Here is a 22,107-nt window from a genome sequence, read left to right on the forward strand (position 1 = left end):
AAGGTCAAAAACAATTTATCCCTTCCCACCTGGCCTGTTCTGTGATTCAGCTAATGCGTTTTGCAATCAACAAGCGGTTGCTACTAAATTCAAGATTAATTTACACTGGGCACACTGTAAAACAAGCCTTACTTGCTCAGTTTGAGAAACAACATAACAGGTAGTGATTTGGGATTGTTTGCATTTTTTGGGGGGCGGGGGGGCAGGGCGTGTGCACTTTGCCAAGCACTGATAAACGATTCTGTAGGGAATTGTCTCATTCCAAAGCCACTTAACTTCTATGGTTTATTGCCAATATTTTTACATGGTCCCTTTTTACCTGGCTTAACTAGTTTTGCAATTTGAATAATAAAGCTCAGAATGTCAGGCACTCTGCTGCTATACGGGTTGTGTTAAAAGGTTTAAAGTTCTCGCAGTAAAACACATCTGCAACGGTTCAACCTATTTGACGTTCAATCACGTATTCACTGACTCCCAAATATTATTCAAAGGCCAAGAACAGTGATGGATAAAATATTCTGTTTTTAAATTTAGACTTAGCAGTAAGATATTCTTTGTAATCTGATGGGGGAAAAACATTTATTTTATATAGAACTGCCTTTAGAAGTCTGTAGTAATCATAGGCATTTGGATGTCTTACCAATTCACTGTGTATTGCCATTTTTTGGTATGGCCTATTGGGTAAAATTTTATCAGACTTGCAGGGTGATACAGACAAAAAGCACATGCTGATGAACTACTTCTATTTTATTGTGAGGTTACTTTAAGACAGCGGTTCTCAACCTGTGGGTCGCGACCCCATTGGGGGTCGAATGACGATTTGCCAGGGGTCGCCTAAGACCATCGGAAATATGGGAAGCATACTTGCGAGTCGAAGAATCGTGCTCCAATGGTTGACTCCACAAGCCAGCTGCAGGCTCTTCAATCGCTAGCCGAATTTGGCTTCAGGCGCGATGAATTAAAAAAGAGAGAAATCTTTGCTCTGATGTCTCCCTCTCAAGCCAGCTGCAATCACTCCCATTCGCTAGCCTAATCTGGCTTCAGGCGAGATAAACTTAATAGGGGAGGAGTCTCCGCTTTAATGCTTCCGTCCTCAAGGCAATCGCAAGCAGTTCAGATCGCTAGCCAATATGGCTTCAGGCGCGATAAATTCAAAACAAAAATAATTTTATGGTTGGGGTCGCCACATCATGGGGAATTGTATTAAAGGGGTTGCAGCACTATAAAGGTTGAGAACCACTGCTTTAAGAGAATCTTGCAAGTATGAAAGTACATGTCTCTTCCTTCATCTTTACAGCCCAAAAATCTAGGGAGGGTTCTTTCTGCGATGTTTGCCATGCCCAAATTCTTGCTGTGGACTAAGGTGCCCACTATCCGCCCATTACCCTGGCTGTAGCTCTTCTCCCTGCCACCCAAATTCATCCCTACGTACCATTCCAAATTTGATGGAAAGTTCCATCATAGCCAGCCTAGATGACTTCTTAAGAATTTCCATAAAATTTCAACTATCACCATCTTTCAAGGAGGACATTACAAAAGATTTCAAAGAGAAAATGGTGCTGGAAAGTAATTTGTACTCTGGACTTAATGATCTTATGAGGGATCTCATTAAAAATTACAAAGGCATTGTTTCAGTTGTGATATACACAGCTAATATCCCTTCTCTCTTCACTGCCATTCCCTCCTTTAAGATTGTTTCTACCTCCTTAATATTAGCAAAATACAACAGAGTAAGCCTTCAGAAATGAAATACTCTAGGGCATCAGGAAACTCAGATTTTAAATTCACTTATAACACTGCAACACTCTTAACATCGTTATCATCATTATTATTATTATTTCCATTTTTAATCTTCCTTTCTACCCAGAAAGCACTTAAGGCAACAATGAAATTGAACTTGCTTCAGGTTCTTTGAAGCTGAACACGTTCTTTAAAAATAAAATCATAAATTAAAATGAAAAAGCTTGGTCCGATTGCTGATTCTTGGTATTCTTTCTCAAAAATGTAGTGAGCAGCATTACTCCCATAATGCAACACTATGGCCATTCTAGCTGGTGTGTTATCAGACTTTTATGTCATCATCCTATCATTTGCTGCTTTCTGAAGGTCTAGGGCAGGAGTCTCCAACCTTGGCAACTTTAAGCCTGGAGCAAAGCCAGCAAAGCTGGCCGGGGAATTCTGGGAGTTGAAGTCCTCCAGGCTTAAAGTTGCCAAGGTTGGAGACCCCTGCTTTAGGAACTGTCTTGATTGTCTGGAACCAGAGACCTGAGGTCCCTTTCTTAGCAGCATTATGGCTTGTTTATTGAGCCTTTTGTCTCTCCTCCCCACATATACATACATACAAACACATACAAGCATACACATGTAAACACACACACACACACACGCACTATGTCAACTCCTAATGCCTTCCATACTTTGCTGAAAGAAGTTTCTGATTGAAAATCTCCAGTGTATGGCTTTTCCCTTGGACAACTGGTTATGGTTCCTTCTGAAACTTCAGAGGTTTTTCTCAGAAATGTAATCTGTCAATCTGATAGTGCTACTTAGGGATTATTTCATCCATCCAAAGCACAGCCATATGTTCTTCTTCCTTCTGTTTAGACCAAAGCAACCTATGGGGTTGCCATGCCAAAAGGCTACCTTGAGCTGACCCTGAATCCAAGGGACCGTGAGACATGCCACGTTCCTGCAAGCAGTTTTAACTGCGACATCATCCTGAGGCCCGATTTATCAACATTCCGGATCTTGCCATGGGCGGAACAAACAGCAAGAGTGATCTGCGATCCCTTTATGGTGATGGGCAACCCTCTCTTGACGTCGCCCCGGCACATTGCCAAGCAGCAGTTGAATCAGCTCCAGGAAAATGGCTTTGCGCTATATTCTGCCTTCACTTACGAATTCTGCGTCTATGGCATTGCTGAAATTGTCAATTCCAAGACAATCTCTTTTCCCGCTGCCACCCTACTCAGCAATCATGACCAGTCCTTCATCCAGGAACTCATGGATGGCATGTATCATGCTGGGGCAAACATCGAAAGCTTCTCGTCCTCGGCTGGGCCTGGCCAGATGGAGATCTCTTTTCACCCAGAGTTTGGCCTGGGTGCAGCGGACAGTGCCTTCACTTTCCGGACAGGCATTAAAGAAGTAGCCAAAAAGTACAATTATATTGCCAGTTTTTTCACTGAGGATGGATTCTATAATTCTGGCATTCTGACCCATAGCCTTTGGGACAGCAGCAGACAGCATAATTTGTTTGCTTCTGGAGCCCCAGACCTAACTGAGACAGGGAAGAATTGGCTGGCTGGGTTACTGATGCATTCTGCAGCTCTCAGCTGCCTGATGGCCCCTACTGTCACCTGCCGCAAATACTATAGTGGGTGTAGCAAAGGCCCCAAAGAGGCTGTAGTTGCCAAGGGAGCGTGGAATGACAACAGCTGTGCATTTAACATCCAAAATCATGGTGACAAGGGAACCTGGATAGAAAATCAACTGGGCTCAGCCACAGCCAACCCTTACTTGGTGCTCTCGGCTACAATCGCAGCAGGTCTGGATGGGGTGAAGAGAAAGCTCACGCTCCAGGAGTCCTCAGGGAAGGCCCAGAGCTCCACTCTGACGAAAGCAGGCATGATCCCTCTGAAGCTGGAAGATGCTCTTGTGGCTCTCCAAGAAGATGAGTGCATCAGGGAAGCGCTGGGGGATTATTTTGTCCAGTACTTTATCAACATAAAGCAATATGAGGTGGAAACTGAGGAACTGGATGTGGAAAGGAATAAATTTCTGGAATATTTTATCTAGTGTGCAGATGAGATTGGAGAGTTAATAGAAGCTAAGCAATGCAGCTGTAGATCAGGAAGTCTCTGGATCGCATTTCTTTTATAGGTGACCTTTTTAAGTGACTTTAAGGCACTCCATCTTTTTCTCTCTTTTTCCTATAAGCTGCAGTACAGCTAATAAAGGTGCAGATAGCAACCAATTGATTTACTGTAAATGGTTATTACAAAAATTTTGAGAAAAAAATGCACATAAAGTTTTAGTAGAATATTAGCTTCCTATAGTCCTTTATTTGAATATAGGTTATTTTGCATGAGACTGTTTTTCCTGGCGACTCCAGATCAATCTGCATGTCCACTTGTTATATAGATTTCAGCTGCATTCAGCTTCATGTCTTGTTTTCCTCTGATTAATTACAAATTGGGAGGGGGGAATATTACCTCACGGTATGCCATGAAAAGAGCCTAATCTGTTTTCTCTCTCAGATAATCAAAGGAAGGTTTGTCCCTGGCTAGGAAAAAAGTTTGCATAGGTTTTTAATAAAAGACATTATTTAGTTGGTCACATAGACAGCCAAATGTTTAGACTGGATCTGGCATTTTTGTCCACTTATCGAGGCCTTCCCAAGGACTTGGGATAAACAGATGCTGTTTTTTTATTATTATTATTATTATTATTTTATTTGCATTTATATCCCGCCCTTCTCCGAAGACTCAGGGCGGCTTACACTATGTTAGCAATAGTCTTCATCCTATTTGTATATTTATATACAAAGTCAACTTATTGCTCCCAACAATCTGGGTCCTCATTTTACCTACCTTATAAAGGATGGAAGGCTGAGTCAACCTTGGGCCTGGTGGGACTAGAACCTGCAGTAATTGCAGGCAGCTGTGTTAATAACAGACTGTCTTACCAGTCTGAGCCACAGAGGCCCAGGTGTTACAGTTATGGTTGCAAGATATAAGCTGTTCTGAGTAAAGCTGCCTTTTGCAATTGACTGAAGAAGATTTTGTCAATGTCGATGGTGTTCAAATGGTACTTCAGTAGTTTTGGGATTGTACTCAAGGTACCTATTATTATTGGTAGTATCTTTGCTTTCTTTTACCACAGTTCTTCTACTTCTATTTGCAGGCCTTTGTAATTTTCTCCAGTTCTTTATCTTCTCTTCTGTTGTTTCCGGGTACTGCAACTGTCCGCTATCCAGACATTTTTGTCTTTCTAATCAACAATTTTAAGTCTGGGTTGTTATGTGACAGGCTGTTGAATGTAAAGTCCCAGTTTTTGCAGCGGCCAAGTAGGTGGTCCACTGTTTCTTTAGCTTCTTTCCCTGGATCAAATTTGCTGTCTGTTGCTGTCTTCTCAATTCTGGTTTTGTATGCATTTATTCTTAAGGCTTGGTCTTGTGTAGCCAGAATTAGCCACTTGGTCTCTTTCTTGAACTTTTCTGCCCTTAGCTATTTCCAGGCCTTGTTGGTATGCTTTACCCCCCCCCTCTCTCCCTCTGTGTGTGTTTGTGTGTGTGTGTGTGTATGTGTACTGGCCATGTTTTGCTTTGCCTTGCCATGTCTCTTTTCTATTCTTCATTTAGTCTTTCTTGCAGCCCAATTTAGTCTCTTTGGTATTCAGTAGGTCTTCATGGTGTACTAGCTTTAGTGCAACTTCTTCGCTGTCCTTCAGGTATTTTTCCAATGCTCTTTTTCTTTCCTCAATTGTCTGGGGTACTTGAAGCATTCCATGCTCACCTATGCTCCTTGTTAAGCAGAGTCTATCAACATTGCTGCATGGATAAAGGACATGATTTATTGTCATTATTTTTCTGTTCTGCCTGTCTAGTCAAAACTTCTAGTGTGCAATTCAAGCTTCTTTACCTGCTGATTTTTTGGCTTATAGCTTTAATCTGCTGCTTTATTATTTCCAGTCCTTCCTTGATCTTCCATATTGCTAGGTGGTGCTTCTTGATCAGGTATTCTTTGCTCTGCTTTGCTGTTCTTCAGTTTCTTCTTCTTTTCCATCTGTTTTAGCTTGCTTGCATTTGATCACCGCTTGCTGACCTTATTTTCCAATTTGGTCTTTCATTTTGGTGTGCCCCATTTGGCTTTTTTTCTTCTTTTACATACAAGGTATTCAGTTATAACTGCAGCCATGTTGTACTGTATTTTAGTGATTTGCTTCTTGCAGTGAACAGGTGCTTATATTTGATATTATAGTGTTGGCATCTTTTACTTTTTGTGCTGTGTTGTTTTTTTTTTTTGTAACCAGCTTCAATGCAAGCAACCTTATGCTGTTTTTTTGTACTGTTCTAGATACTCAATTATTATTTATTTAAATTCTTAGAGGGCTTTGTTCTTTCTGAAGAGAAGAGTGAGGACAGGGTGCCTAGTCTGAGAATGAAAACAATTCAATAACTATGCTGGCTTCCTCTACTGCCAAATCTCTCTGGTTTGCTTCTACAGCCTGAACTTCTTCTGGCAAGGTTTCAGTTTCTTTACCCTGGGTAAACCTTCGCAGTTCTTCCAGTTCTGCTACTGTAAATTCTTATTTCATATTATAAATTGGTGTTGATCTGCTTAGCCCCTCTTCTGCTATTTCTGATTCTAGATGTTGTTCTTTCTAGAACCAGGACATTGTTTTCTGATATCCTCTTTTTATTGGACTTTATTTATAACACCTATTCTTTATTTTTGTTTTCAGTTCTCATATATTTGCAATGAATAAACACCTTTTCCCCCCCAATAGTTTTGCAGCTACTGGCCCTGGTTGCTCAGCCAACAGTCCTGAATCCTATAGACCAGTTGTCACCAGATGTTCAGGAATTCCAACCCTCAGCACAGTCTTTATTGACCTAGCACAGTCTTTATTGATGACTGATCCAGTAAAGGTTTCTGTAAATTAAGTCTACCATATTGTTTATGGGGGAGACACACTTTGTCTGGCTTCTATAAGAGACTTGTCCATATTGCTGAACCTCTGTCATAGCTTTCATTCTTCTCAGAGCACGCAAAACCTGCAGCCACTTCAAGGTAGTGCCCCACTGAAGGATTATATTTCCTTTGAAGATGTACTCTCAGATGCTGAGGACAAAAAATACAAGTATCTTACCTTTTTACACTTTGTTCCAGAACATTCAATTCCTCATTTGTAATTAATTAGCGGAAAACAAGTTAAATAGCTGCACGTTATCAAAGCAATATCCATTTTGGCTCTCTTTCATCATCCTGTTCTAAAATCTGCCCAGTACCTGCCCTTAGATCACAAATGATTTCTCTGCCGGCTCTGTCCAGTAGGGATTTGGAATATGAACTGTGGATAGCCCATTTGATATATTCTCATTCATTTGAAGACAAATTGAAACTCCCTTTTGATATACAGTATAATTCTCCCTCCATGTACAAATACTGTAAAATGAGTTTAAAATAAATATATAAATTCAATAAATCATAGAAGACTATTTTAATAGATAAATAGCTTTTACCTATTTTAGTTGAGAGTTTGGACTTTGCTATTTTTATGATACTCTACTATGTGGAATAAAAGCAGCAACTAATAATTAAAATGTTAGCCTACTCTGTTCAACAAAAAAGCAAACTGGAGTCAAAATTGTTTAGGATTAGTGATGAAAGAGCAAATTTAGATTTCATTTGGAATAGTAATTTTCCTCAAGAACCATACAACTCAGTTTTTCTTTGAAGTTTGTATTCTTTGAACTGAAGTGCTGTATTCCCATTAAATCTCTGTACAAAATAAAATGTTGTACAGTACAGAAAAGCATTGAAAAGTATATGTTGGTGAAAATAAGACACAAAAATCTGCTGTGTTAGTTAAAATTGCTTGCAAAAAATGGGTGTATAAGGCAAAGCATGTACAGAAATAGTTACTCTTGGAAAATTCCAAAATGCAGGCACATTTTCATGTTTTTTCTTTCTTATTGTGAAATGGATGGTGGAATGAATCGAAGTTGGAAATCCTGAAATTCATTCATGCCTATTGTGGAGCTGTCTATGGGCTGATTGTCACCTTTCCCTAATGGCACCATGGTAATCATTTTTATATGAGATGCTGAGAGGTGGGTTTCAGCAGGTTCTGACCAGTTCTGGAGAACTGGTAGCAGAAATTTTGAGTAGTTCGGAGAACTGGTAGTAAAAATTCTGACTGGCCCCACCCCCATCTATTCTCTGCCTCTCAAGTCCCAACTGATTGGGAGGAAATGGGGATTTTGCAGTAACCTTCCCCCGGAGTGGGGTAGGAATTGAGATTTTACAGTATCCTCCCCCTGTCATGCCCACCAAGCCATGCCCACCAAGCCACACCCACAGAACTGGTAGTAAAAAATGTTGAAACCCACCACTGGACATGCTTCATGTTTTGTTACTGAAGCAGACTGAAGCAGCTTGTAGCTAGTCCATCATGGCATCATATTCTATAACCAGTATCCTTTTCTGACTGCTCCAGGACTGGTAGACTACATTTTATTCTGGCTAACTGGCTGTGTCCTAACTGAAAGAGTGGAAATTAACTCTCAATTCTGTGGTTATATACAGGGAAAATCTTAAGCCCAGGTTTGAGAACCACACAACAGGGCACCATGTGCCATGTGACAGGGTGAACTCTCATGACTTACCCCAGCTCTAGTCTAGTGAAGAGAAGGACCAGGGAAGACATGATAGCAGTGTTCCAATATTTGAGGGGCTGCCACAGAGAGGAGGAAGGAAGTCAAGCTATTTTCCAAGGCACCAAAGGCCAGACAAGGAATAGTGGATGGAAACTGATCAAGGAGAGATTCAACCTAGAAATAAGGAGAAATTTGATGACAGTGGGGACAATCAACCAATGGAACAGCTTGCCTTTGGAGGTTGTGGGAGCTTCATCACTGGAGGCTTTCAAGAAGAGATTGGACTACCATTGTCAGTAATGGTGTAGGGTCTCCTGCTTGGATGGGGGAGGGTTGGACTAGATGACGTACAAGGTCCCTTCCAACTCTGTTAATCTGTAATCTGTAAGGTCCTGTTCACCTAGCACACAGGTGTCAAATTCTCTGTGTCATGTTGATGTATCATGACATTTTTTGCTTTTATGGAGGTGGGGTGGGAGTGGCCTGTGCATGACATATCTAGCCCATGGGCCACCAGTTTGACATCCTCAACCTAGCAGTTCAAAAGCATGCAAGTAGATAAATAGATACCAGTTCATAAAAACACCTTTTACCTATAATCACTACGTGAATGCTTGGAAATCATTCTAATAGTAATTCATATAGAATTACTGCCCAACTTGGAACTAAGGAGAAATTTCCTGACAATTAATAAATGGGACAACTTGCCATTGGGAGTTGTGCATGCTCCATTGCTGGAGCATGCACAACAAAGGATTGGACAATTATTTATCCAGGATGGTATAAGGACTCCTGCCTCGGGCAGGGAATTGGGCTAAAATTCCTCCAAGGTCTTTTCCAGCCCTATGACTCTATGGCAAGGAATTACTCTTATACAGGGAATGATCATCAGTGGATCCTGATGCTTTGGAGGGGAGTGTTTTTCCCCCCCTCAATACCTTAATTTTTAAACATGCTAACTATGTTTGAATCTTAGCCTACTGGAAATGGCTATGGAAAGGCTTGCCCTATTAAGCAGTATTTCTCAACCTTGGCCATTTTAAAACAGACAGATGTCAGCTGTCTAAAAGTTGACCCACACTCTCAAGGACCTAGGAGTATTCACTTCAAAAGATCTAAGTCCCAGAGCTCACTGTAACATCATTGCAAAAAAGGCATTAAGAGTTGTCAATCTTATTTTATGAAGTTTTCTTTCTGGTAACGCTATACCAGAGCATATAAAACCTTTGCCAGACCTATACTTGAATACTGTTCATCTGCCTGGAACCCTCACTATATTTCAGACATCAATACATTAGAGAGGGTCCAGAGATATTTTACTAGAAGAGTATTCAAATCTTCTGCTCGAAATAAAATTCCCTATACCACCAGGCTTGAAATTTTAGGTCTGGATAGCCTCGAACGACGCCGTCTACATTCCAACCTATGCTCAATACACAAGATTATCTACCATAACGTCCTACCTGTTAATGGCTACTTTAACTTCAGCCGCAATAACACAAGGGCTATCAATAGATACAAACTAAATCCGCTCTAATCTTGATTGCAGAAAATAAGACTTCAGCAATAGAGTAGTAAATGTCTGGAACCCTCTACCTGATCCTGTTGTTAGTCTTGCTAATCCCCATACCTTTTACCTTAAACTGTCTACCGTGGACCTTTCATGTGTCTTAAGGGGTCCCTGTTTCCTTGTACTTGTTGACTAATAAACAAACAAACAAACAAACTCCCAGAAATCCTTAGTCAGCAAGCTGACTGGGGAATACTAGGAATTGAAGTCCACCGTTTTTTTTATGTGGCTAAGGTTGAGAAACACTGTTATAGAGGATCCGTGGTGGTGGTGGTGGTGAATTATACTTTCTAAAGCCTGTTTCTCTGCTTAACTAGGATCTCTAACCCTCCAGAATTTTTTTTAGCAAAGAATAAAAAAGGGTTACAGGAAGAATGGGAGGGGGAAATGCAGGGGTGAAATGCTCCCAGTTCAGACCAGATTGCCTGATCCGGTAGCGATGGCGGTGGGTGGTTCGGAGAACCAGTAGCAAAAATCCCTGCCCACCCCTGCCGCAGCTGAGCCATGCGATCATCAGAGGGTTGTTTTTTTTACTTTTAAAAGCATTTTTTCTTCGGCCGAAAAAAGGCTTTTAAAAGTAAAAAAAAAGCCTCTGATGATCACACGATTCAGCTGGGCTCGTCAGAACTCTTTAAAAGCATTTTTTCTACAACCTCTTCAACCGAAGAGGTTGCAAAAAAAAAAGCTTTTAAAAGGCTCCTCTGGCGATCCCTGCTGAGTTGCCTGATCGCCAGAACCTTTTAAAAGCATTTTTTTACAACCTCTTTGGCCAAAGAGGTTATAGAAAAAATGCTTTTAAAAGTTAAAAAAAAAAAGTTGGCCATGCCCACCCAGTCACATTATCCCCCCACCTCCACCAAGCCACGCCCACAGAACCGATAGTAACAAATTTTACATTTCACCCCTGGGGAAATGTAATAGTTGCCTTTTTCTTTCCAGAAGAGAAACATGCTGAAACCTGATCTTGGTTCCTAAGGCTGTGCTATCAAACCTAACTATCTAGATTTAGACAGTGCACTAGATCAGGAGTCTCCAATCTTGGTCCACAAGTCTTAAAGGGACCAAGGTTGGAGACCCCAGACTTATAGTCATGGGGATTTCAACTTGCCATTGGGAGTTGTGCATGCTCCATTGCTGGAGCATGCACAACAAAGGATTGGACAATTATTTATCCAGGATGGTATAAGGACTCCTGCCTTGGGCAGGGAATTGGGCTAAAATTCCTCCAAGGTCTTTTCCAGCCCTATGACTCTATGGCAATGAATTACTCTTATACAGGGAATGATCATCAGTGGATCCTGATGCTTTGGAGGGGAGTGTTTTTTCCCCCCTCAATACCTTAATTTTTAAACATGCTAACTATGTTTGAATCTTAGCCTACTGGAAATGGCTATGGAAAGGCTTGCCCTATTAAGCAGTATTTCTCAACCTTGGCCATTTTAAAACAGACAGATGTCAACTGTCTTAAAAGTTGACCCACACTCTCAAGGGACCTAGGAATATTCACTTCAAAAGATCTAAGTCCCAGAGCTCACTGTAACATCATTGCAAAAAAGGCATTAAGAGTTGTCAATCTTATTTTATGAAGTTTTCTTTCTGATAACGCTATACCAGAGCATATAAAACCTTTGCCAGACCTATACTTGAATACTGTTCATCTGCCTGGAACCCTCTACCTGATCCTGTTGTTAGTCTTGCTAATCCCCATACCTTTTACCTTAAACTGTCTACTGTGGACCTTTCATGTGTCTTAAGGGTCCCTGTTTCCTTGTACTTGTTGACTAATAAACAAACAAACTCCCAGAAATCCTTAGTCAGCAAGCTGACTGGGGAATACTAGGAATTGAAGTCCACCTTTTTTATGTGGCTAAGGTTGAGAAACACTGTTATAGAGGATCCGTGGTGGTGGTGAATTATACTTTCTAAAGCCTGTTTCTCTGCTTAACTAGGATCTCTAACCCTCCAGAATTTTTTAGCAAAGAATAAAAAAGGGTTACAGGAAGAATGGGAGGGGGAAATGCAGGGGTGAAATGCTCCCAGTTCAGACCAGATCGCCTGATCCGGTAGCGATGGCGATGGGTGGTTCGGAGAACCAATAGTAATAAATTTTACATTTCACCCCTGGGGAAATGTAATAGTTGCCTTTTTCTTTCCAGAAGAGAAACATGCTGAAACCTGATCTTGGTTCCTAAGGCTGTGCTATCAAACCTAACTATCTAGATTTAGACAGTGCACTAGATCAGGGGTCTCCAATCTTGGTCCACAAGTCTTAAAGGGACCAAGGTTGGGGACCCCAGACTTATAGTCATGGGGATTTCAACTTGCCATCATCCGCACGTCATCGACAGCAGCTCGGGAGTTCACGGCTTCCATGACGGCCTTGGACCTGACTCAAGTAGTTGATGGCCCTACTCACATTGGGGGTGGCACACTGGACTTGATTTTTATCTCTGGTCAGTGGTTGAAGGATCTGGACTTGAAGGCTGAGGAACTAGTCGCGCCTGGGAACGGGCCGCGCGGGGCTTTAGACCGTGTCATGCCTTTGCGACCTCTGACCCGCGCGGGTCCCAACCGCCCTTGGTTCTCCGAGGAGCTGAGGGGATGAAACCGGAGAAGACGCCTAGAGAGTTCTTGGAGGTCCAGCCGCTCGAGGCTGATCGACACTAGTTAGGTCCTATACTAGGACTACCTAGTGGCACTGAGGGAAGCGAGACGCTGCGCTCCTCCCTCATTGCGCGGCAGATAACCGCCCGGCCGCCCTGTTTTGGGTGACCTGCCCTCCTTCAACAGGGGAGCGGGATGACCCTTGCAGGGACGCTGAGGAGTTTAGTGGTTATCTATACGATAAAATCGTTCAGCTTTGGGACGGTCTGGACCAAAATTGGGTAGATTCAGGTGAGACGTCGGAGAGCGGTCTTGGTGAGATTGTTTGGGATGAGTTTGACCCTGTGGCTCCTAAGGACATGGACAGGTTGCTGGGTAGGTTGAACGCCACCACGTGTTTACTGGACCCGTGCCCCTCCTGGTTGGTACTGGCCACTCAGGAGGTGACACGAGGCTGGCTCCAGGAGATTACAAATGCTTCTTTGGTGGAGGGAGTCTTTCCGGCCGCCTTGAAAGAGGCGGTGGTGAGGCCCCTCCTCAAGAAGCCTTCCCTGGACCCAGCTGTTTTAGGTAATTATCGTCCAGTCTCCAACCTTCCTTTCGCGGCGAAGGTTGTAGAGAGTGTGGTGGCATGTCAATTACCCCAATACCTGGATGAAACTGTCTATCTAGACCCGTTCCAGTCCGGCTTCCGGCCCGGATACAGCACTGAGACGGCTTTGGTCGCGTTGGTGGATGATCTCTGGAGGGCCAGGGATAGGGGTTATTCCTCTGCCTTGGTCCTATTAGACCTCTCAGCGGCTTTTGATACCATCGACCATGGTATCCTGCTGCACCGGTTGGAGGGATTGGGGGTGGGAGGCACCGTTTTTCGGTGGTTCTCCTCCTATCTCTCCGATCGGTCGCAGACGGTGTTGACAGGGGGGCAGAGGTCGACCCCGAGGCGCCTCACTTGTAGGGTGCCGCAAGGGTCGATCCTCTCGCCCCTTCTGTTCAACATCTATATGAAGCCGCTGGGTGAGACCATCAGTGGTTTCGTGTGAGGTACCAGCTGTACGCTGATGACACCCAGCTGTACTTTTCCACACCGGACCACCCCAACGGCTTATCGAAGTGTTGTCCCGGTGTCTGGAGGCTGTACGGGTCTGGATGGGGAGAAACAGGCTCAAGCTCAATCCCTCCAAGACAGAGTGGCTGTGGATGCCGGCATCCCGGTACAGTCAGCTGCAGCCGCGGCTAACTGTTGGGGGCGAGTCATTGGCCCCGATGGGGAGGGTGCAACTTGGGCGTCCTCCTGGATGAACGGCTGTCCTTGGAAGATCATCTGGCGGCCGTCTCCAGGAGGGTTTTTTACCAGGTTCGCCTGGTTCGCCAGTTGCGCCCCTTTCTAGACCGGGATGCCCTATGCACAGTCACTCACGCTCTCGTGATGTCTCGTCTGGACTACTGCAATGCTCTCTACATGGGGCTCCCCTTGAGGAGCACCCGGAGGCTCCAGTTAGTTCAGAATGCGGCTGCGCGGGTGATAGAGGGAGCCCCTCGTGGCTCCCATGTGACACCTCTCCTGCGCAGACTGCACTGGCTACCTGTGGTCTTCCGGGTGCGCTTCAAGGTTTTGGTGACTATCTTCAAAGCGCTCCATGGCATAGGGCCGGGATACTTACGGGACCGCCTGCTGCTACCGGATACCTCTCACCGACCCGTGCGCTCTCACAGAGAGGGACTCCTCAGGGTGCCGTCGGCCAGACAGTGCCGGCTGGCGACACCCAGGGGAAGGGCCTTCTCTGTGGGGGCTCCCACCCTCTGGAACGAGCTTCCCCCAGGACTTCGCCAACTTCCTGACCTCCGAACCTTTCATGAGCTTAAGACACATCTATTTATTTGCGCAGGACTGGACTAGATTTTAAATTAAATTGGTTTTAATGGGGATTTTATTATTTTATTATCATCATTTTAATTATTCGGCCAATTATAATAAGTTTTTTAATGGATGTTTTTATTTGTATTTATATGTATATTTTTATCTGGTTGTTAACCGCCCTGAGTCCCTAGGGAGATAGGGCGGTATAAAAATATGAAAAATAAATAAATAAAATAAATAAATATTCACTTCAAAAGATCTAAGTCCCAGAGCTCACTGTAACATCATTGCAAAAAAGGCATTAAGAGTTGTCAATCTTATTTTATGAAGTTTTCTTCTCACCCTGCTTCTTTTCCTAGGGATGAATTGATGTTTCCTTAACTGTTTTTGCATACCTTCTTCAAAGTTATCTCCATATTCCTTTACAAGACTGAAGCTACTTCAGAATTCCTTTTTAAACATTTGGCCAGATTTACTTGATTTTGAAATACATCCTTGAACTAAGTTTGCATTTTTACCTCTTATCCAAACTCATTTGATACAAGAAAGCCCCTTTTGTAAGTACCCGTCTCATTTCACCTTCTGCAGATATTTCTCTTGAAGGTTATGTAAAATATCTACCTTTACTGGTAGTATTCCAAGAAAGAATTTGAATTAAATTAGAGTAATTCCAACAGTCCATTCATATTTCTCTCCTCATGCAGTCTCTTCTCACGGAGACTCTTCTCACACAATCTCCTGCATGAGCAGGGGGTTGGACTAGATGACCTCGAAGGTCCTTTCCAACTGTTACTGTATATTTAATTGTGAAATACATTATTCCTACTTAAGTAACTGATATGCTGTCTAATACAAGTCTTCTAAGAAGCAAGTCCTTTTGAGGTTTTTTTTTAAAAAATGATTCACCAATATGAAAACAGAGGACTACAGTCAGAAATAATTTTAGTTTACATGTAAGTAGTAAACCATAATTCTGATAGTTAATGAAAAGATAACTCCTTGGAGATAATTGTAAAAACAATAGGGTGTATCCATCTGAACCTACCCCCAAACAGGGCAGCATGGATTAGATCAGTGTTTCTCAACCTTTACAACAGTGGTAGTCAACCTAGTCCCTACTGCCCACTAGTGGGCATTCTAGCTTTCATGGTGGGTGGTAGGGGTTTTGTCCAATACTGAAGCACTTTCCTTTTTTAAAATTTAATTGACTTTTTTAAAAAAATTCATAGCATTATTTAAAAACATTTTCATTAGGTTTTCATAAAATTCCCTATCCCACCAGGCTTGAAATTTTAGGTCTGGATAGCCTCGAACGACGCCGTCTACATTCCAACCTATGCTCAATACACAAGATTATCTACCATAACGTCCTACCTGTTAATGACTACTTTAACTTCAACCGCAATAATACAAGAGTTATCAATAGATACAAACTAAATCCGCTCTAATCTTGATTGCAGAAAATAAGACTTCAGCAATAGAGTAGTAAATGTCTGGAACCCTCTACCTGATCCTGTTGTTAGTCTCGCTAATCCCCATACCTTTTACCTTAAACTGTCTACTGTGGACCTTTCATGTGTCTTAAGGGGTCCCTAAGGGGTCCCTGTTTCCTTGTACTTGTTGACTAATAAACAAACAAACAAACAAACTCCCAGAAATCCTTAGTCAGCAAGCTGACTGGGGAATTCTGGGAGTTGAAGACCACAGATCTTATAGTTCCTTAGGCTGAGAAACACTGTATTAAATGAATTCATTTACCTCCACCTGTGTTCCTTATGCTCAACAAGATGCTTTTCTCCTGGGATCCCATCTGGAGTGAGGAGGAACAAAAAGGAGAAGGCTTGTTGCTCAACAAGGAACACAGCCTTGATTATCAGTGGCTTCACTGAAAGACATCAAAACTAGAATTTCTGTTTGTAAAGAAGTTTGTAGGTTGTACGTGACAGTGCTTTTGATTGGGCATGTGGAACTTCCATTCTCAGCCTTTCGGTGGCTGTGTGTGTGTGTGTGTGTGTGTGTGTGTGTGTGTGTGTGTGAAAACAGGCAATTGAAATAAGAAAAGTGTGCTAATAAAAGAGAAACTTAATGCAAACACAGTAAAGTCTTTAAATATCTTCCATCTTAGATGGGAATAATCTTTTCTATTGATTGTTCTGAAATGCACCAATTTTATCTGCAGATAAAACTTAATTCTCTAGAAGGTACTTGCACTATTACTTGAAATAAAAGCAAAGCAACAAAAGGATTGCAACGTTTTGCCCATATTTGCAAAAAGTATAAGGCGTGCTATTTGATTTTTTTTCCTCATTCTGCCAATTGCAGAAACATAAAATCAACATTTGCCCAATGGAAATATTTTGTGAGCATTTTTAAATGTAGAACTCTAGTATAATTTCAGTTGCTTTGGAAATACAATACGAGCATGGTATGATTTGGCTTGTTGTAAGTTTGGTTGGTTTAGCTGTTTATTAGCTGTTTATTAGGGTCATTCACCTGCCCCTGTAATAAGTGTCTAAGTATGCCACACAAACTGTTAAGGACAACTCTTCTTGCAGAAGCTGCCTTCTCATTCCAAACCCATAGGTGGCAACCCCTAACTTTTTATTTAGTTGATTTAGTGTTAAAATAGTATTTCCAATTCTCTGCTGACACAAGCCATACTGAATGCATGGTTTCTGACCCTGGGGGCCACTGTGGTGATGATATCCTCAAAGGTTGGAATCTGCCCAGTTCTTTTCAATTACTTGGGGCTGCAGCAGGGGTGAAATCCATCAGGTTCTGACAGGTTCTGGAGAACCAGTAGCGGAAATTTTGAGTAGTTTGGAGAGCTGGCAAATACCAGCTGTGGCTGGCCCCAGAATGGGATGGGAATGGGGATTTTGCAATATCCTTCCCCCCAGGAGTGGGGAGGAAATGGTTATTTTGTATTATCCTTCCCCTGGAGTAGGGAGGGAATGGAGGTTTTGCAATATCCTACCCCTGCCATGCCCACCAAGCCACACTATGCCCACCAAGCCACGCCCACAGAACTGGTAGTAAAAAAAATTGGATTTCACCACTGGGCTGCAGCAACCCCCCTCTCCCTTTCCTGTTGCTGAGATTGCGTTCCAAGGCCAACATGAATGTGCTCCTTGGATGACTTGAAGCCCAGTTTCTGCAGGCCGCTGTCTTTGGGATGCCTGGTCTAAAATGCAAGTCAGGGCTTAGGCAGACTTTTTATAGTACATGTTCACCACTCTTGTGGAATAACATTACCCTGGTCTTTAAAGAAAAATAAATAGCACTATACTGGTCTTTAAAGGAAAAAAAAACACCAGATGGAATGCTAGCAGGAACAAGATGGCTAGAAAAATAGGTAGACATCAATTAACAAAGGAGATCTCCTTTTAAAAAAAAGTATGGAGGAGCAACAGCTATATTGCTAGAGAGTCTGCTAGACCCCTCTTAGAAAAGAATGGAGGTGAGGCCGGAGTGATTTCTAACAATTCTTTATTCAATACTGCCTGTGAGGCAATCTCACTCCCCGGCTGACACAGCACCTTTTATATGAAACTGATCAGCCAAACAACCAATTAGGAGAGAGTATTTTCCCCGCTCCAATAGAGGACCAGAATGAGAACTTCAACTGACAACTATACACTGTATACAATACATGAAAATATTTACATCCTGGACATAAACTGTTTCAACTCCTACCCTCAAAACGACGCTATAGAGCACTGCACACCAGAACAACTAGACACAAGAACAGTTTTTCCCCGAAGGCCATCACTCTGCTAAACAAATAATTCCATCAACACTGTCAAACTATTTACTGAATCTGCACTACTATTAATCTTCTCATAGTTCCCATCACCAATCTCTTTCCACTTATGACTGTATAACTTGTTGCTGGCAATCCTTATGATTTATATTGATATATTGACCATCAATTGTGTTGTAAATGTGGTACCTTGATGAACGTATCTTTTCTTTTATGTACACTGAGAGCATATGCACCAAGACAAATTCCTTGTGTGTCCAATCACACTTGGCCAATAAAAATTCTATTCTATTCTATTCTATTCTATTCTATTCTATTCTATTCTATTCTATTCTATAACAGGTCAAGTCATAAGACTGATATTAGACAAAACTGCTGGAATTCGGCTTCATTGTTGTAGAGGATATTAACAGAATCAGGAAGTTTTCTTCTTACCCTGCTTCTTTTCCTAGGGATGAATTGATGTTTCCTTAACTGTTTTTGCATACCTTCTTCAAAGTTATCTCCATATTCCTTTACAAGACTGAAGCTACTTCAGAATTCCTTTTTAAACATTTGGCCAGATTTACTTGATTTTGAAATACATCCTTGAACTAAGTTTGCATTTTTACCTCTTATCCAAACTCATTTGATACAAGAAAGCCCCTTTTGTAAGTACCCTTCTCATTTCACCTTCTGCAGATATTTCTCTTGAAGGTTATGTAAAATATCTACCTTTACTGGTAGTATTCCAAGAAAGAATTTGAATTAAATTAGAGTAATTCCAACAGTCCATTCATATTTCTCTCCTCGTGCAGTCTCTTCTCACGGAGACTCTTCTCACACAATCTCCTGCATGAGCAGGGGGTTGGACTAGATGACCTCCAAGGTCCTTTCCAACTGTTACTGTATATTTAATTGTGAAATACATTATTCCTACTTAAGTAACTGATATGCTGTCTAATACAAGTCTTCTAAGAAGCAAGTCCTTTTGAGTTTTTTTTTTAAAAACTGATTCACCAATATGAAAACAGAGGACTACAGTCAGAAATAATTTTAGTTTACATGTAAGTAGTAAACCATAATTCTGATAGTTAATGAAAAGATAACTCCTTGGAGATAATTGTAAAAACAATAGGGTGTATCCATCTGAACCTACCCCCAAACAGGGCAGCATGGATTAGATCAGTGTTTCTCAACCTTTACAACAGTGGTAGTCAACCTGGTCCCTACCGCCCACTAGTGGGCATTCTAGCTTTCATGGTGGGTGGTAGGGGTTTTGTCCGATACTGAAGCACTTTCCTTTTTTTTAATTTAATTGACTTTTAAAAAAAATTTCATAGCATTATTTAAAAACATTTTCATTAGGTTTTCATAAAATTCCCCGTGACAATTTAAATTTCTGAAAATATACTATTTGTATCACCCACGCATAAGTTTAGTTCACATTATGTAAGTGAAATTAAATGGCGCAAACAAAAGAGCCTCGTCCCAGAATGGCTCACACATCTCCCCCCACACCATCCAGCTGTAACAGACAAGCAGAGCTGGTAGACAGCGCCCCCCTCCCCAAACCCAATCCATGATGCATGAGAGGCATGCGCTGACGATCATACACAGAGCATTACTGTGGAACCAGTGGGCGGTTAGAAAATTTTACTACTAACAGAGATACAAAAATGGGCGGTAGGTATAAAAGCATGACACCATGTACCTGCTTATTATGCCTGTGTGGGTATCTTTTGAGATACAGTAAGACAGGCAATTTCTTTCCTTTAAGAGACAGAGCTTGGCATTCCTGTCTTTGAATCTCACAATCCCATCTGTTTAATGACAGCTTTAGATGCATGACTTTATGAAAATGAAATTAAAGATGCTTCTCAATGCTGTCTGCTGGAGAACCTATCTCATTATAGGCATTTAACTGGCCAATCCAGGCATATTGTTGGATTAGATGTGCTTTAATTTTCAGCTTGACTGGCCCTCATGAAACATGATGTCAGGCCTAGAAGCCATCTTTTGTAATGGACCTTCAGGCCTGCCACATTTACTACTGTGGGAAATTGGGAGAGTGGATTGTATTGAGCATGGGTGATATATAGTCAAAATAACATTCCTTTCTCAGGGAGTCAAGGACATCTTCCCCTGCACCTGGAGGGTTAGAACTGGGAGGTATCTCCAGTTCAGATGGTGGTTTGATTGGGCCATGTGATGGACATGTGGGGGTGCTGGGCAGGGACTTGAACTTTCCTTTGGGTGGGGAAAACTTGGAAACTTTCAGATTCGGGTTTTCCCAGATGTGCCAATATGACATCTCCAATGAAATGGAACTTTGAGGAACTTCAAGCCTCGGAGTCTTCTTTCATTGTGGGCGTTACTTTGAACCCTGACACATTAAATATGCAGGGGAAGCTGTGTTAGTATTCCTCCATGTTCAAGGTATCCAAGGAAGAACTGAACGGCTACGTTTTCTGACTCCTGTATATATATCTGATAAACATGCCTCAAGCATTCATACCATTGTTCATAGCTAAACTGTCAAGAGTTCTATATAGATGTGATGGGGTATAAATGTAATCAATAAATCATACAATACACGATATCCAGTCATGAAACACTGCAAATGTTGACAACTCTGCTGGAAAGGATGTGCTCTCAGGTTTCACAGCAAGTCTGTACGGCCCAACAGTTCTGTTCTTGAATTATTGGAAAATGTGTTAGTGGGTGGGGAGGGTGGTCCCCTGAGGGCCAACCAGAGAGGTTTGCTCCCCAAGAACGAATAAGAAAAACCAATGGCTACATCAGAGCTAATAAAGATGTCAAGTAGCAGAATGCAAGGATGGAGTACTGAGTAACTGTGTTATGACTGCAAAAGGAAATCTTGTATTGTGCAGGGAACAAGCATGACACCATGTACCTGCTTATTATGCCTGTGTGGGTATCTTTTGAGATACAGTAAGACAGGCAATTTCTTTCCTTTAAGAGACAGAGCTTGGCATTCCTGTCTTTGAATCTCACAATCCCATCTGTTTAATGACAGCTTTAGATGCATGACTTTATGAAAATGAAATTAAAGATGCTTCTCAATGCTGTCTGCTGGAGAACCTATCTTATTATAGGCATTTAACTGGCCAATCCAGGCATATTGTTGGATTAGATGTGCTTTAATTTTCAGCTTGACTGGCCCTCATGAAACATGATGTCAGGCCTAGAAGCCATCTTTTGTAATGGACCTTCAGGCCTGCCACATTTACTACTGTGGGAAATTGGGAGAGTGGATTGTATTGAGCATGGGTGATATATAGTCAAAATAACATTCCTTTCTCAGGGAGTCAAGGACATCTTCCCCTGCACCTGGAGGGTTAGAACTGGGAGGTATCTCCAGTTCAGATGGTGGTTTGATTGGGCCATGTGATGGACATGTGGGGGTGCTGGGCAGGGACTTGAACTTTCCTTTGGGTGGGGAAAACTTGGAAACTTTCAGATTCGGGTTTTCCCAGATGTGCCAATATGACATCTCCAATAAAATGGAACTTTGAGGAACTTCAAGCCTCGGAGTCTTCTTTCATTGTGGGCGTTACTTTGAACCCTGACACATTAAATATGCAGGGGAAGCTGTGTTAGTATTCCTCCATGTTCAAGGTATCCAAGGAAGAACTGAACGGCTACGTTTTCTGACTCCTGTATATATATCTGATAAACATGCCTCAAGCATTCATACCATTGTTCATAGCTAAACTGTCAAGAGTTCTATATAGATGTGATGGGGTATAAATGTAATCAATAAATCATACAATACACGATATCCAGTCATGAAACACTGCAAATGTTGACAACTCTGCTGGAAAGGATGTGCTCTCAGGTTTCACAGCAAGTCTGTACGGCCCAACAGTTCTGTTCTTGAATTATTGGAAAATGTGTTAGTGGGTGGGGAGGGTGGTCCCCTG

General features: G+C 42.0%; 1 protein-coding gene across 1 annotated transcript in view; it reads left to right on the top strand.

The window, feature by feature from the left end:
• Positions 1–4,095, top strand: part of LGSN (lengsin, lens protein with glutamine synthetase domain) — a 104,596-nt gene extending 100,501 nt beyond the window's left edge. Inside the window, exon 5 of the mRNA XM_058176614.1 lies at positions 2,605–4,095. Within this exon, the coding sequence (XP_058032597.1) occupies positions 2,605–3,798 (1,194 nt within the window). The 3' untranslated portion in view covers positions 3,799–4,095. The remainder of the gene's footprint in view (positions 1–2,604) is intronic.
• Positions 4,096–22,107: the final 18,012 nt, after the last annotated feature.

The sequence above is a fragment of the Ahaetulla prasina genome, chromosome 1 (assembly GCF_028640845.1).
Source record: "Ahaetulla prasina isolate Xishuangbanna chromosome 1, ASM2864084v1, whole genome shotgun sequence".
NCBI lineage: Eukaryota > Metazoa > Chordata > Lepidosauria > Squamata > Colubridae > Ahaetulla > Ahaetulla prasina.